The 14951-nt window shown below is 38.8% G+C and overlaps 1 protein-coding gene across 1 annotated transcript in view; it reads right to left on the bottom strand.

Annotated features, from left to right (window-relative positions):
- The window catches only part of zfand3 (zinc finger, AN1-type domain 3), a 73323-nt gene extending 59823 nt beyond the window's left edge, over positions 1-13500 (bottom strand). The window contains exon 1 of the mRNA XM_041251080.1: positions 13131-13500. Within this exon, the coding sequence (XP_041107014.1) occupies positions 13131-13201 (71 nt within the window). The 5' untranslated portion in view covers positions 13202-13500. The remainder of the gene's footprint in view (positions 1-13130) is intronic.
- Between the last annotated feature and the right edge of the window lie 1451 nt (positions 13501-14951).

The following is a 14951-nucleotide window of genomic DNA, read 5'->3' as shown; positions in this document are numbered from 1 at the left end:
TTAGTTATTTGTATATTTATTTTTAAACAAAGGCTACTTATTTTACCTTTTTGGTAAGAAAACTATCTGTAGAAAAAGCATTCCGTATTGGAAGCCACACGGTTAATATTAATGGATAATTAAGAGTTATCACAGACATAAACCCAACAGGATGTTATTTTCTTTCCAATTTAGATCCCCGAAAACAGTCGCCGCAGCTATTGAGGTGTACTTGCCGCTAATGCAAAGCTTGTCTTATTTTTTCAATATATATTTCACACACACAAGGGGTTAAAATCCTCCCTCCACATGTGCAAATGAGTGTTATTGTTAATTTGTTCTTGTGTTAATGGTTTTATTGTTGGCCCTACCCATGGTAAATTTGTGTCAGCTACCTATATCTGTTTCTGTGGGAACTACAAACCCGACAGCCAAATCATTCAGGACTGCTGTGGAGAAGGAAGCAGAAAGGTGCATGTCCTGTTTCTGAGCAATCCCAACCGAGTATAAAACTGTGCGTTCATGTCTACCGGTAAACAGCTTATCTGTCTGATGTGTTTGTTAACGTGATCAACTGTTTAGTCAGTGCTCCAAAGGAGCTAGGTGTTTATTTCGTTTGTTTACTTTTGTATTACTAAAAGTGTTTGTCAGCACTAAACTTCCAAGTTTTGTGTACTGGGTCTCATTTAAAAAGGGCAAACGAACGCGAGCAATACATATATCACACACCAAGTTACGAGGCCTCCACCTGTGTTAAATTGTAGTGATTCACATGATTTAATGATAAATTCAGCAGTTCCTGTAGGTTCTCTCTGCTGGGTAGTGCATTTCAAAGCAAAGACTCAACCATAAGCACCAAGGCACTTTCAAAAGAACTCCGGGACAAAGTTCTTGAAAGGCACAGATCAGGGGATGGGTATAAAAAAATATCAAAGGCCTTGAATATCCCTTGGAGCATGGTCAAGATGATTATTAAAGAAGTGGAAGGTGTATGGCGCCACCAAGACCCTGCCTAGATCAGACTGGCCCTCCAAACTGGATGAACGAGCAAGAAGGAGACTGATCAGAGAGGCTACCAAGAGGCTAATGGCAACTTTGCAATTGCTACAGGCTTTTATGGCCAAGACTGGTCAAAGTGTGCATGACAACAATATCCCAAGCAAGCCACAAATCTGGCCTGTATGGTAGGGTGGCAAGAAGGAAGCCATTACTCAAGAAAACCCACCTTGAATCCTGTCTGAAGCATGCAAAAAAACTGTTTTCTGTAGATTCTGTAGTCATGTGGCAAAAAGTTTTGTGGTCTGACTAAACTAAAATGGAACTTTGTCCAAAATGCAAAGCGTTATGATTGCCGCAAACCCAACACAGCGCATCACCCAAAGAACACCATCCCTACTGTGAAGCATGGTGGTGGCAGCATCACATTATGGGGATGTTTCTCATCAACAGGGACTGGGGCACTTGTCAGTATAAAAGGGAAAATGAATGGAACGAAGTAGAGAAAAGTCCTTGAGGAAAACCTGTGCCCTCTGCAGGAAAGCTGAAACTGGGACAGAAATTCACCTTTCAGCATGACGACCCAAAGCACACAGCTAAAAGCTACACTGGAATGGCTAAGGAACTAAAAGGTAAATGTCCTTGAGTGGACCAGTCCGAGCCCTGACCTAAATCCAATCAAATTTGTGGCATTACTTAGATTGCTGTCCATCAGCGCTCTCCAAGGAGCTTGAACAGTTTTGTAAAGAAGAATGGTCAAATATTGCCAGGTCTAGGTGTGCAAAGTTGGTAGAGACCTACCCCAACAGAGAGCTATAATTGTTGCCTCCACCAAGTATTAACTAAGGGGGTGGAGACTTATCCAATTATGATCTTTCAGTTTTCTAATTAACACAATCTTTCTCTCAATAAAAACTTTTCCCCCTTAACAGTGTGGAGTATGGTGTGTAGATAAGTGGAAAGAAATCCTCATTTAAATGCAAGAAACTGAAGCACTGACAACAAAATGCAAAAAAAAAAGTTCAAGGGGGTGTAGACTTTCTATAGGCACCGATATATATATATATATGTGTATGTATATATATATATATATATATATATATATATATGTGTGTGTATATATATATAAGTTAACTGTTGCTTGATTAAAATAAATACAAAAAATAAACAATGTATAGGCATTTATTTGAACAAACTAGCTTGAAAAAGTCCAGTACATAATTATAGTTATATTGTAGTTATAGGTATATGAAATGGAAAAAAAGTAATTTTGCAATGAAATAGATACCAGGTATTCAAAATAGCCACCCCCGCCGCCTAAATAAACTGTGGGGATAATTAATCTGCTGCTCCGTCGTCACTCTAAACACCTCCACCATTCTTCCGGATAAGGACTTTAGCCTGTCATTCACTCCCTGACAGCTACAATAAACCCCAACCTCGAGACCCAGATACTGGGGTTAGCGGGCAGGCAGTTTAAACTCTACATTAGTCTTGCTCAGTTGAAATTGTTTCTTCAGCTAGCTGCACAGCGATGCTGCCTAGAAGGATTAAAACCATCCGTCACAGTGAGTGTCAGGAATGAAACACCCCTGCCAAAAAAATGAAAACACACAGCCTCATCTCGATCAGCATTATTATTACTATCGTGATTATCTGAAGACAGTCAGGCGCTTGTTTATTACAGGCCCGTGTCGTGCTGGGGTTTGAAAGGTGCTAACACTCTCAATAAATGTGTACAGGTATTAAAACAATAAATCTGTATTTTAAAACAAGATCTTATTTTTCATACCTACTCAGATCTTTTAGGTAAACATCTTGCAAATACACACACACAAAAAAACAAACATATCCTGCTCCTTAACCGCATCATCCTCTCGCTCAAAAAACCTTGTATGGAAGAACTTCAACATCGATCCAGCATCGACCCTGGAGCTGAACTACCAAAGGGAATTCTGAAATGGTGAAAAGATTCCACGAACACCATGGATCTCATACCAGCTACAGTAGCACTGCTGCCAGTCTTTACACATTATTCTCTTGATCGTTTCTAGTTGGATTCAGCAGGGCGGGGGGAGGGGCCCAATATAAATATTTTTCATATTAGACTTCCTACATCACTTTCTACAGTGTGCAGTGCCAGCCTGTGTCGCTTAACATCAGACTCCATATTTATCAATAAATTACAACATGCAATGTAAAGCAGACAATAGGCTACATTCAAAACAACTATAACAGGTTCACCTCAACAACAAGAATTTAAACAAGTTTCTAACAGAGCAAGAAAATGAAGAAACAAGAAAAACACTTACTGACAAACCAAAATGTCGTATTTACGTTCGTTGGGAGAAATGATAGAATTTCACCAGATACCGTAAAAAGACGTTGACAAACACTTTGAATTTCCTGTAGTCAGTAACAGAAAAACAAAATAATGGGGGCAACTTTGAACCAAGTTGTCTGTGAACCATTCTTAGCACTGTTGACCGTTACCTGCACAGACATAATGAACATAGCATTTTCCAGAGCAGCTCTTCACAAAACAAACTTAGCCAAAGAAAAACAGCTTAAGAAAGAAGGTAAAGGATAGCAGGTTTAAGAAGCACAGAATACATAAAATAACATGGGTCTGAATATATTGCCACACAAATGTGTCTCGTTGGTTTTAAACTAGTAATGCACTGGTGGTTCTGTCATCAGGCATTTTGGCTCAAAACCAACTTGAGACATTATTGTGCAGCAATATATTCTGATCCAGCCATACATTATGGTACCATGAATAAATGCATACATGGAAATGTTGTAATACTACTATTTTTATTATGTATTTGCTTATTTATTTAGAATGCAGTGATGTAGAGACATGTACTAGGAATCATCATTTTTAGGTCTTCCAATACTGTATGTAAAATTAAAGCTTGTCAGTCCTGACCAGAACTGGAATGAAAAACCTCTACATTGACTTTTTGTTGTATACAATTGTTATTTGGCTTTTAACACCCTTTACAACTGTCTTGCAAACCATGAGTACATAACAAAGGCAGAGGGGATGCATCGTATCGTTTGAACACTCAAGCCTGTGCATCATTTCTGTGTAAGGGGGTGGGGGGGGGGGGGGGAAGGGGGGGGGGGGGGGGGGGGGGGTAATCAGGGGGGGGGGGGGGGATTTTCAGTTTCCCAGCTCGCCTCAAGTCTGACTCACTGAATGTGCGCGCGATGGAGCTTGCTCAACCCCGCCCCCCCCGAATTTTTACTAATAGGATCACATGTGCGCAGGAGTCCTCAGGACAAGCAATGCAGCAAATTAAACATTGACTGTGATACAAATGTCTGACATTTGGCAATTCTTTTCTGAAACAGAAGATGACAAGAAAGTAAAGTGCAGCCTATGCGATGAGTGTCTGGAATACTCCTGTAACACAACTAATTTGCGTAACCATTTAATGAGATGGGACCCTACAAAATCTAACATTGATAAAAATAAACATGTACTACCAGTTGCTTTTTTAAGATCTGAACAGTGACAGAGCAAAGCAGATTACAGGTGTGGCTATGAATGCATTGACGCAAAATGTACTATAAAGGTCTGCAAATATTGTTGAAGGAGCTGCGTTTCGAAAACTGCTTACAAATCTTAGACCAGGCTACCAAATGCCGTGCCGAAAGCAAGACAGAGTAAAATTTAAGCCATGGACAATTTACTGAACTGCTGTGGACAGTGTTTACTTTCTGTAAATCAGTTATGTTGTTCTCTGGACTGGTTGTTAAACAGACTAGATTTACACAAATAATTATTTTTACATCAATGGGTTTTCGTTTTACTTGACTGGCACAAATCAGTTTTCTTGTTACTGTATGCACAAACTGACGTAATTTAAAATCAGTCTAATAGTTTGTACTAGCAATGTTGCACATTAATCCACAGCTCCACATGCATTACTATATTTTTTTGTACCCTTTCATAATGTCAATGAATCGATGCATCTGCTTCTTTGGAAAACTATACATTGATGGTGAAAAATTAGGCATCGCCCCAGCCTTACATAACACTATTCAAAACACATGCCATTGCTCACAGTGCTGTGTGGAATATGCAATTTGTAGTGCCTTGTTAGCAACAGAAATAATGGTACGCATTGTGATAAACACTTTCATGATTTATCTGGAAAAACTTGTTTAGTTTTTCAAATCAATTTGTATTTGTAGCTGACAATTTAAATTTCTGATGTTTTTGAGGTTGTGAAAGCATGGGTCGCACACATGTGCCTAAAACAAAATTGATTCAAAACAAAATTGGTCGCACCAACTACTTTTTTGGTCACAAATGGGTGCACCATAGAGCCCTGCATGCATTCAAGGACACAGTTACTTTAGCCACAGTGGCTACCAAAAACAAATTCTAGAGGAAACACAGAAGTTAGTGTAGTTATAAAAAGTAAATTCTTCACGAGTGATAAATCAATTTATGTATTTATATAGCGCCTTTCATACCACAGTAGCAAAAAATGGTAAAAAGTTATACAACTAATAAATTTATCACGAAATAGGAAATCACATATGACGGATAACACAATTAGAAAAATTATAAAATAAAGTAGATAAAAACAATTTGTAAATCACGTTAAAGACTCAAGAAATAGCAACATCTGGCTGTTCTTAGGGCTTCATTGTACTTTAACAGATGTTTCCAAATATCAGTGAACATGCGATTTATTGGACCTCCATCTACGCTTTAAATTTTTCCTTTTTTATTATTATTATTAATTCCCTTTTTATTTCGCAGCAGGCATTATTAACCCATGATGCAATATAAAACATTCTTGTTAAAAAGCAGTTACATCTGTCAACTAACTCACCACAGACAGAGTGGGTAGCACCGAGCTGCGATCATCTCACCATTTCAGAAAAATGTACTGCGGTTGAACTTATTCTGAAAGTTTTAATAGTATGTGCCACACTCTTATTGGGTAGTCAACGTAGCCTTGTGACAGGGCGAGGCGCCCTGTACATAAAAAGGGGGTTAAAGTATTTTTATTTTTAATTTATGGTATTTAAAACAAATGTATTGTTTATTTTAGAACAGGGTAGCTCTCCGCCCCTGTGCAGTTTATTATTTTGTGTTTGTATTATGATTTATTTGTATATAATGACGGCAAAAGCGCAGAGGCGAGATCAGGCAGCTCGTCCTTTGTCAGTGTAGAATTAAAACCTTGTGTAGAAGGTGGCCATCTCCTGAATTGTGATTAATTTGTTGCTAAATCGGGAGATGGTCACCTGCATAAAAGCTTGCAGCCCTCCGCACTTTGTGTGGATCTACAGTGGATTCATTTTGAACAGCCCAGAAGGATGACTAAATCTTAGGTGCAACCACAATTGAGTTGGTCCTGCAACATGCTGAATATAAAATCAAGACAATCTAACAGCCGTGAAAATTCCACAGTATTTGTATGTCAATCTCCAAGTGAAATAATCTTATCGTGCTTAGCTGATAACAGACAGGAAATCAGCAAACTCAAGAAGAGTAGCCTACTGAAAAACACTTTGTTTAGAATTGTAATCTGCACACAAAAACAGTACCAAGTCCATTCCCCTGCATAACAGGGCATGCTTTCTGAAAAAGGTATAATTTAAAGGAGAGGTCTCAATATGAGAAATATTATCATCATAACTGAGCCAGGTTTTGGTTATGAATAACAAAATCAAGGTTGTGATCTACAATAAAGTCATTAACTTGTGCTTTACTTGATAGAGATCTAATATTGACTAAAGGTCGGTGTAAGTTCACACATTCAGCTGAAAACATTTAGCTGAAAAAGGTTAAAGTGTTGATGGGAATATTTATAAGATTGTGAAAGCAGATCCAAAGAGATTTGCTACCTTCCATAGAGCGTCAGGGGTAGTTAAATTAAAAAATTTACAGTGCTGGGATGAACACAGACATATGCTCATAATTTAAGTATTTGTTCGTTTTCAAAAAGTAATAAAAGCCATTATATTGCTCAGAAAACAGGCAGAGACAGCATAGCAGCAGGGCCAGGGGGGGGGGGGGGGGGGGGGGGGGGGGGGGGTGGCCCCTGTATGTGTGCCTTTATTTTACAGCAAGACGTTACAATATGCAACATGTTAAAATAGAAAAAAGTTGGGCACTGTTTTAGCGAGGCATTTCAGAATGGTGTGCTTGCCTTTCTGTCATGAGATTCTTGCACGCTCGAAAGCAGCACATTGGTGAGACAATTTATATATAAAATAAATAAATAAAAACATCATTTCATCAAATGAACTACAAAATTGTATAGTGAAAGTCTACCAGAAGCCATAATAGCAGTAGTATTTCATGTCAGATTTTACTATATTCAACAGGTTATACTGGACTAGAGGAGAGTCCGAACATTCGATTAATTGAGTATTCTAAATCAAATTACTACTTGAATACTTTGATCAAGTTTTGAATACTCGTTAATTTCTAAACAAATGGAAAAAATTATCAAAACTTGGCACAGTATTTGAGAGAAGGAAGTTAAGTGATCAGCCACTAGAATTGTCACCTCACTGACAATTGTCAGGGAGGCGATCGCCCTTCACTATTGGCTAAGGGAGTACATGAGCAATGAAAATGGCATCTTTAAAAAAAAAAAAGATGCAACGCGTGAAAGTACAGTATTACAGTTAAATGCGCAATCTAAAATGCAAGAACTCATCTGCTACTCTGGAAGAAAACACAGAATGTGGCAAAAAACAAACAAGCATTGCGTCTTTTAGTTTTACTGTGCGCAGTGGTCAGCCATGTGAGGCATTTTTATTTTTTTGTTGAAAGTTAACCAGTTTGGATTTTGACTGCAAACTACTCGGGCAACGTTAAGCCTTTGTTTGCTATTATTGGTCTCCTACTGACAATGACTTGATTCCGGATTTTTTTTTTTTTTTTTTTTAATTATTACTACCTGATGATGTTGATTCCTGAACAAAAATATAAAATGCAACATGCAACAATTTTAAAGATTTTACTGAGTTACAGTTCATATAAGGAAATCAGTCAATTGAAATAAATTCATTAGGCCCTAATCTAGGAAATACAGATATGCATCTGTTGATCAAAGATACCTTAAAATAGAAGGTAGGGGCGTGGATCAGAAAACCAGTCAGTATCTGGTGTGACCACCATTTGCCTCATGCAGCGAGACACATCTTCGCATAGAGTTGATCAGACTGTTGATTGTGGCCTGTGGAATGTTGTCCCACTCCTCTTCAATGGCTGCGCGAAGTTGCTGCATATTGGCGGGAACTGGAACATGCTGTCGTACACGTCGATCCAGAGCATCCAAACATGCTGAATGGGTGACATGTCTGGCGAGTATGCAGACCACGAAAGAACTGGGGAATGGTGTACAGATTCTTGCGACATGGAGCCGTGCATTATCATGCTGAAACATGAGGTGAAAGGCACGACAATGGGCCTCAGGATCTCGTCACGATATCTCTGTGCATTCAAATTGTCATCGATAAAATGCAATTGTGTTCGTTGTCCGTAGCTTATGCCTGCCTATACCATAACCCCACCGCCACCATGGGGCACTCTGTTCACAACGTTGACATCAGCAAACCGCTCACCCACACGACACCATACACACTGTCTGCCATCTGCCCGATACAGTTGAAACTGAGATTTATCCGTGAAGAGCACACTTCTCCAACGTGCCAGTGGCCATCGAAGATGAGCATTTGCACACTGTCGGTTACAATGTCGAACTGCAGTCAGGTCAAGACCATGGTGAGGTCCTGGTCTGGCATGGTTACACACGGTCTGCGGTTGTGAGGCCAGTTGGACGTTCTGCCAAATTCTCCAAATTGACGCTGGAGGAGGCTTATGGTAGAGAAATGAACATTCATTTCTCTGGCAACAGCTCTAGTGGACATTCCTGCAGTCAGCATGCCAATTGCACGCCCCCCTCAAAAGTTGAGACATCTGTGGCATTGTGTTGTGTGACAAATCTGCACATTTTAGAGTGGCCTTTTATTGTAAGCAGCACAAGGTGCACCTGTGTAATGATCATGCTGTTTAATCAGCTTCTTGATATGCCATACCTGTCAGGTGGATGGATTATCTTGGCAAAGGATAAATGCTTACTAACAGGGATGTAAAATTTGTGCACAAAATTTGAGAGAAATAAGCTTTTTGAGCGAATGGAAAATTTCTGGGATCTTATTTCAGCTCATGAAACATGGGACCAACACTTTACGTTTATTTTTGTTCAGTGTATTTATTATTATTAAAGTACACCTCATTGTTATATACTGCATTATAGAACAGATTTTATTGAGCAAACATTTTGTTGTGCTTTGTTAGTAAGCTGTTCTGTGTGTTAAATGCAGTTGAAAGTTTTGAAGGATTTTTTTTATTTTTTTTATATAAAATTCTGCATTTTAGTTAAAATCCCTCTGCTGGTTATTCTTACTCTGATTTATCCCTAGAACCTTTTCACCACACACTGGGCGAGTTTTGTCATCCAGTGAGAGAATGGCAGAAGGACTGGCAATTTGGTGTGTTTCTGCAACTCTTGCTTTGAAAAACAATTAATGTAAATGGCAGTGCAGGTGTTTATAAACATATGTACACACACAGCCTATGGACTACAGTAGCACATACCAACCAAATATTATAGCAGATCAGTGTACAATGTTTTTAGTTTTAAGCGTGTGTTGTATATGTAAGGTACTGTATAGTATTGTAATGACCCGGTGAGCTGGCAAGAGCATTGTGTATGAGAAGTGTAGTGGAAACAACTAAGACAGAAAAATAACCAAAACAAATTGAGAAATACTAATTAAAAGGGGTTTATTATTTTGGCATGGACTGTGGCTGACAGCAGTTCCGTTTACTGTAGAAAATGAATAAACCGTCAATTTCGGAAAACGAAAACCCTGCTTGTGTGAGTCTGCTTTATTTTCACACAATGCTACAGTATCACAGTGCGTCTATGCATAACATCTATTTTTATATTGCGCCTTTCATAGTGGACCACCATCAAAAAGCGCTTTACAGAGGTAGGCTGTGAACTGTGCATTATCTGCAGTCACTTACAATATCTGTTATATTAACTGGGTACAAAGTAGGACTACAATTTAAAAAAAAACAAAAAAAACACTAAAACCATTTAGTTTCAATTTGAAATCCTCTTGTTTTCGCATTGTACAGTAACGTGAACAAAGCATCATAATGTATTTGTTATTGGTAGCCTATACATGAAGTATAAAAAGTGCGCTATAGCTGTAGATATTTGAGTTACAGCAGTAAGCCAAGGCCAACTTGGAGAAAATAATTATTTTTCTGGGCAACGATCTATTTATTTCAAATAAATGTAGCACTTGTTTGTTTTTTTAAACTGGACACCTCTTTTTTGGATAAGCTATCTGTCTCCTGACATGTCTGGTTTAGCGAGGGATGGGCTATGACTTTAAATGTAATTTCAAAATGTATTTTCTAATATCAGAATACGATTGAGTGCGACCAGTCAATCAGCTTCCAGATGCAGCAGCCTTCTATTTCGCATAGATGGCCGCTGGAACGTTGAAGTGCTTAACTGTGAATTATATTTTTAAATAAATCCATGCACAAATACCCTTAAATACATTTTCCCTTAACCCTCCAATTAGGTTTCAGGTCTATTTGACCAGACTCTAGTTTCCAATTAGATTAAATGCTATTTCTCTTTTCCTGTATAACATTTTATGACTTTTCCTAAGTTGGGGTCATGAACTTATACACAGAAAACAGAACCTACGAGATGTAGAATAGGTCATGTATACAAAGAAGATGTGGCATTTCTCTGTAGATTTGTGTGCAGGAATAAAACAAACTTCTTCAATTTGTTATTTTATTATTATTTCATTTGTATTATCTCTGGAAATGGCTTTACCTGTCTGGAGATATTTATCAACAAAAAAAACAATTTCTACAAGGCAGAGCCTAATTTTCACGGTCAGTATTGCAACAGCATCTCACTGGTAAAGACACTCCAAAATGAGGCGCTCCCAGGTTGGCAGTCAAAGAAGTTTTATCACAGCTCCTGGACTAAAAGAGCATAACAGTAAAACCTTTGCAAATAAAAACAGTTAAATCAATTTAAGTCTGTTTAAATTAGTTTGAAATGGCATCGGGTCAACATGACCCAAAATATAACAGATGTACCTAAATTCTGAACATAATAGGAGGGTTAACATTCTAATCTACAACTAATCTGATAACATAAAAATGCTACTTACACATACTTTGACGCTGGTCTAAAGACAAGCAAAATGATGTCCGTGACAGGACACCGTAATGAAGGCTCAATTCGCAGCTACTGGGCAGCAAATCAACAGGGAAGACACGATTGGTCCACAATTCCGTCATCAGCTGGATCCAAACACCCTCCCTCAAAAACAGCCAGTCAAACTCCCAACCCTGTTTCAGTTCTTTCAGTTATATTACATACATTATATTATAAAATCAACATACATAATAATGATGTGATAGCATTATTGGCGTACTGTCTGATTTAAAACCACACAATTTTCTGTACTGGATCATCATTCTGTTCATTTTCCAAACTACTGAATATGGCTACACTTATTTTCTGCATTACAGCCTCCAGATATTTGTGTTACATTCAAAAACGACGGTAAACAATAGGTTGACTGATGTCACTTTGGTCAGTGCTTTCAGCACACGTTCTGCACATAAAGCGTAGATCTACCACTGATTTCAGGGTTCAGCAGAAAAGGCAGTGGCCAAATTTCTCATTGTTTCTGGCAATAGTTTCTACACTACAGTGCAGTCTTTGGAAGACAGAGGAAGCCATTTCTTTAAAGACGTTACCTGTTGTAAATTGTAACAGCTTTTGCCAAACTGGAAGCAAGACGGAGCTCATTCTGTGGGTTTTTTTTTTTGGTTTACAAATGCTGACATACACCTGACACTCCCGTTTTCTTTCGCTTCTCTTACAAACATACTTTCTGCTGCAGACATGTTTAATATTTCATCATCTTTTTATACCATTTCTTGGCATAATTTCTGGACACTGTATATTTTAATTCCACCCCTGACTTAAAATAAACCCCCCAAAATATAAATTTTCCCCAAACAGGATTTAAACATCTTCTTTTAGGTTTCGGTGCAGCTACTGTGGGGCATCTGATACTGGACTGCCATTCTGTCTGTTTATTATTACATACATATCTATCTATCTATCTATAATCCACTTTAATGTAAACTTTTTTCTACGGAAAGATTCGCGTATATTTTTGCGAGACCTTTTGCAAGTTCGCTAGAAATGTGCTAGTCTTGCTGATGGAAACATAACCAGTGTTACGTTTCAGTCTGCTGTCAGGCAAAAGTAAAGTGCAACTATAGGGGGTGGACGGGTGTTAAACAAGATGCAATCAACAGTGGTAATTTTAGTAGCTTAATTAGGAACCTCTGGTGTTCGATTACTAATACAACTGAAGGCCTTGGATGGGATTTGACGCTTTGATAAAGGAAAACCCATAAAACAGACAAATAATATTATGGTGACTGTTATAACGTTAAAGCTAGGCTAGTGCTCAACAACGAACATTTGTAAACAAACTAATGGGATTATGTCTTCATTAATATATTCTACCAGGAATTTTTTTGTTTGTTTGTTTTGTTTTTGGGTGGTGTGATGGACTTGAATTTAGACACAGACGGTGACTGCTGATTTTGTACCTACATTTATGGTAGGACACCCTTGAAAGGAGATGATCCCAAACTAAAGTTCTCATCTTTGTCTAGGAATGTAATTTTAAAAAGTTATTATATGTCACATATATACACACACACAAACACTCGTGTATAAATCATATCGTATTGTGACCTGCCCTTTATCGGATACACCTGCTATTATTATTCACAAGAGATCCCAATTATTGTTGGTAGCAGCAATAACAATTAAACAAGTACGCTCGCACAGAATACAACGACATCATATATATATATATATATATATATATATATATATATATTATTAATTATATATTATATATATATATATACATACACACACACACACACACACACACACACATAAGTAGATATATTGTGGTCGGTGTCACTAAAGTAATATTTTAGTAACCAAAACAGTTTCACTGTTTCTTACCCCCAGAATCCGCAGGAGCAGCGGGGCGGGAGGCCTGGTGGTTTGCTGCGTTCGCTGCCTGTGTCTCCCATGGCTCTGGTCGGTGAGGCGGTGAAGGCAAATCCGTGGATGGCGGGGCGGCCTAGCAGCTGAGGGAGGCTTCTCGATGTGACGGAGGCAAGAAAACCTGCTGAGCAGTAAAGCCTGCTGTTTACTGAGACACACAGAATCAAGAGCACCACTGACACAAACACTCGCGGTAAACCCAGCCAGGGAAGACAGTTTTAAACGACGGCGAACGCAGCCGGGGAGAGCTCGGGGATCCTAACCGGGAATCCAGGCCAGTCAGCTGGAGCAAGGGCGACACCAACGACCAAATAGAGGAGACCAGCAATTTAGTCCAACTCACTACAGGAAAGATTAACACATTTAGTGGAAACACAATTTAAAATGTCTCTTTAATTAACTAAATAATGTATTTGGACTCTGTTGTCTTAACATGTGAAGGTTCTTTATCTTTATCGAGCCCAATTGATTCATGCTTCCCCTATGTGAAATTGGTACCGTCCAGGTGGATCCGTCTGTTTGGGGCCATGGTTACGGTGGTGAGGTGATGAAACTGCATTTATGTTGTCAACATTTTGGTTCTATTTACGCTACAGTTCCATAGAATATACTGATTATATGTGAGCCAAAATGGTTGGGGCCTTGTTTGGGGCCTGTGAGTCCTGCCAAAATATAGCTGGAGTGAGGCCGCTCCACTTTCATATAGGGGGGGGGGGAGTTCACAGGATAAATAATTGCTATTCGTGCACATAAAACACGTGAACGTGTTGTTTATTTAATTTGCTCACCTGTTACACGGGTGTAGCCGTTTCCCCCGTTTTGACAATGTTTAGGTACAACTGGGCAAAGTGTTTTCGGGTCATACCAACAAAACAATAAATATCAGCTGGCGTGGAATATACCACGCACCCTTGTAAATAAAGGGTATTTACAATTAAATAAAACATAGTCAAGTAACCTAAAATGAACGAGTTACTACTATTCCTATGTTTGGTATGTAATTCTATTGTAACTAAAGTTGATCAGGTTTAATTTAATTTATAAATAAAAAATTTAATGAAGAACACTCCCCCCCCCCACCCCCCACCCCGATTTTGTTTGGTTTCGTTCGCAGGCCTGGACACTTAGACTGGTTTAGAAGTATACTAACCCTCATACAAGTTTACCATATTAAAACAGCAGTTTTCCCATGGTAATGCTATAGATTGGTTTGCCATGTTTCTTAAATCGTTATATACTATACCTCTCAATATTTTACAAAGTTTAATGCGAAATATTACACTTTGCTTTCACTATGCTTTATTACACTTGATATGCTTTTACATGTCTGTGAGTCTAAATATGATACATTAACAGCTGGGAAAACTCAACACTTAGCTAAAAAAAAACAGTCGTTAATCTCTTGTAACCTCCCCGAGACCACATCACAGCCAATTAATGTGATTTCTAATTATATGACAAGTGTAATCTCTGCCGTCATGTTTCATAGTGTTTCGAAATTCTGTTAGCTTGCGATAACAGCGGGTAAGTTTGGAACTGGACGCGGGGGGTGGTGTTAGTGTACTGCTGTGTGTGCTGTACTGTCTTCCCCACCCTGCGTGAGTCTGACTGGAAGCATGTTTTGTGTCTAGGCAGTGCTGGCCCGTTGCCTGGGGTGTCATGTGCACAGTGCAGCTGTATGTAGATAGGGGTCTGTGGTGGCTACATGTGATTTGTGTTTGGTTCCGCCAGCCAGCTGTTTGCGCGGGTCCGAGCGATTGGACGGTGTGTATGTAA

The sequence above is a fragment of the Polyodon spathula genome, chromosome 5 (assembly GCF_017654505.1).
Source record: "Polyodon spathula isolate WHYD16114869_AA chromosome 5, ASM1765450v1, whole genome shotgun sequence".
Taxonomy (NCBI): Eukaryota; Metazoa; Chordata; class Actinopteri; order Acipenseriformes; family Polyodontidae; genus Polyodon; species Polyodon spathula.
The sequence above is the reverse complement of the archived record's forward strand: the minus strand, read 5'-3'. Positions and strand labels throughout refer to the sequence as shown.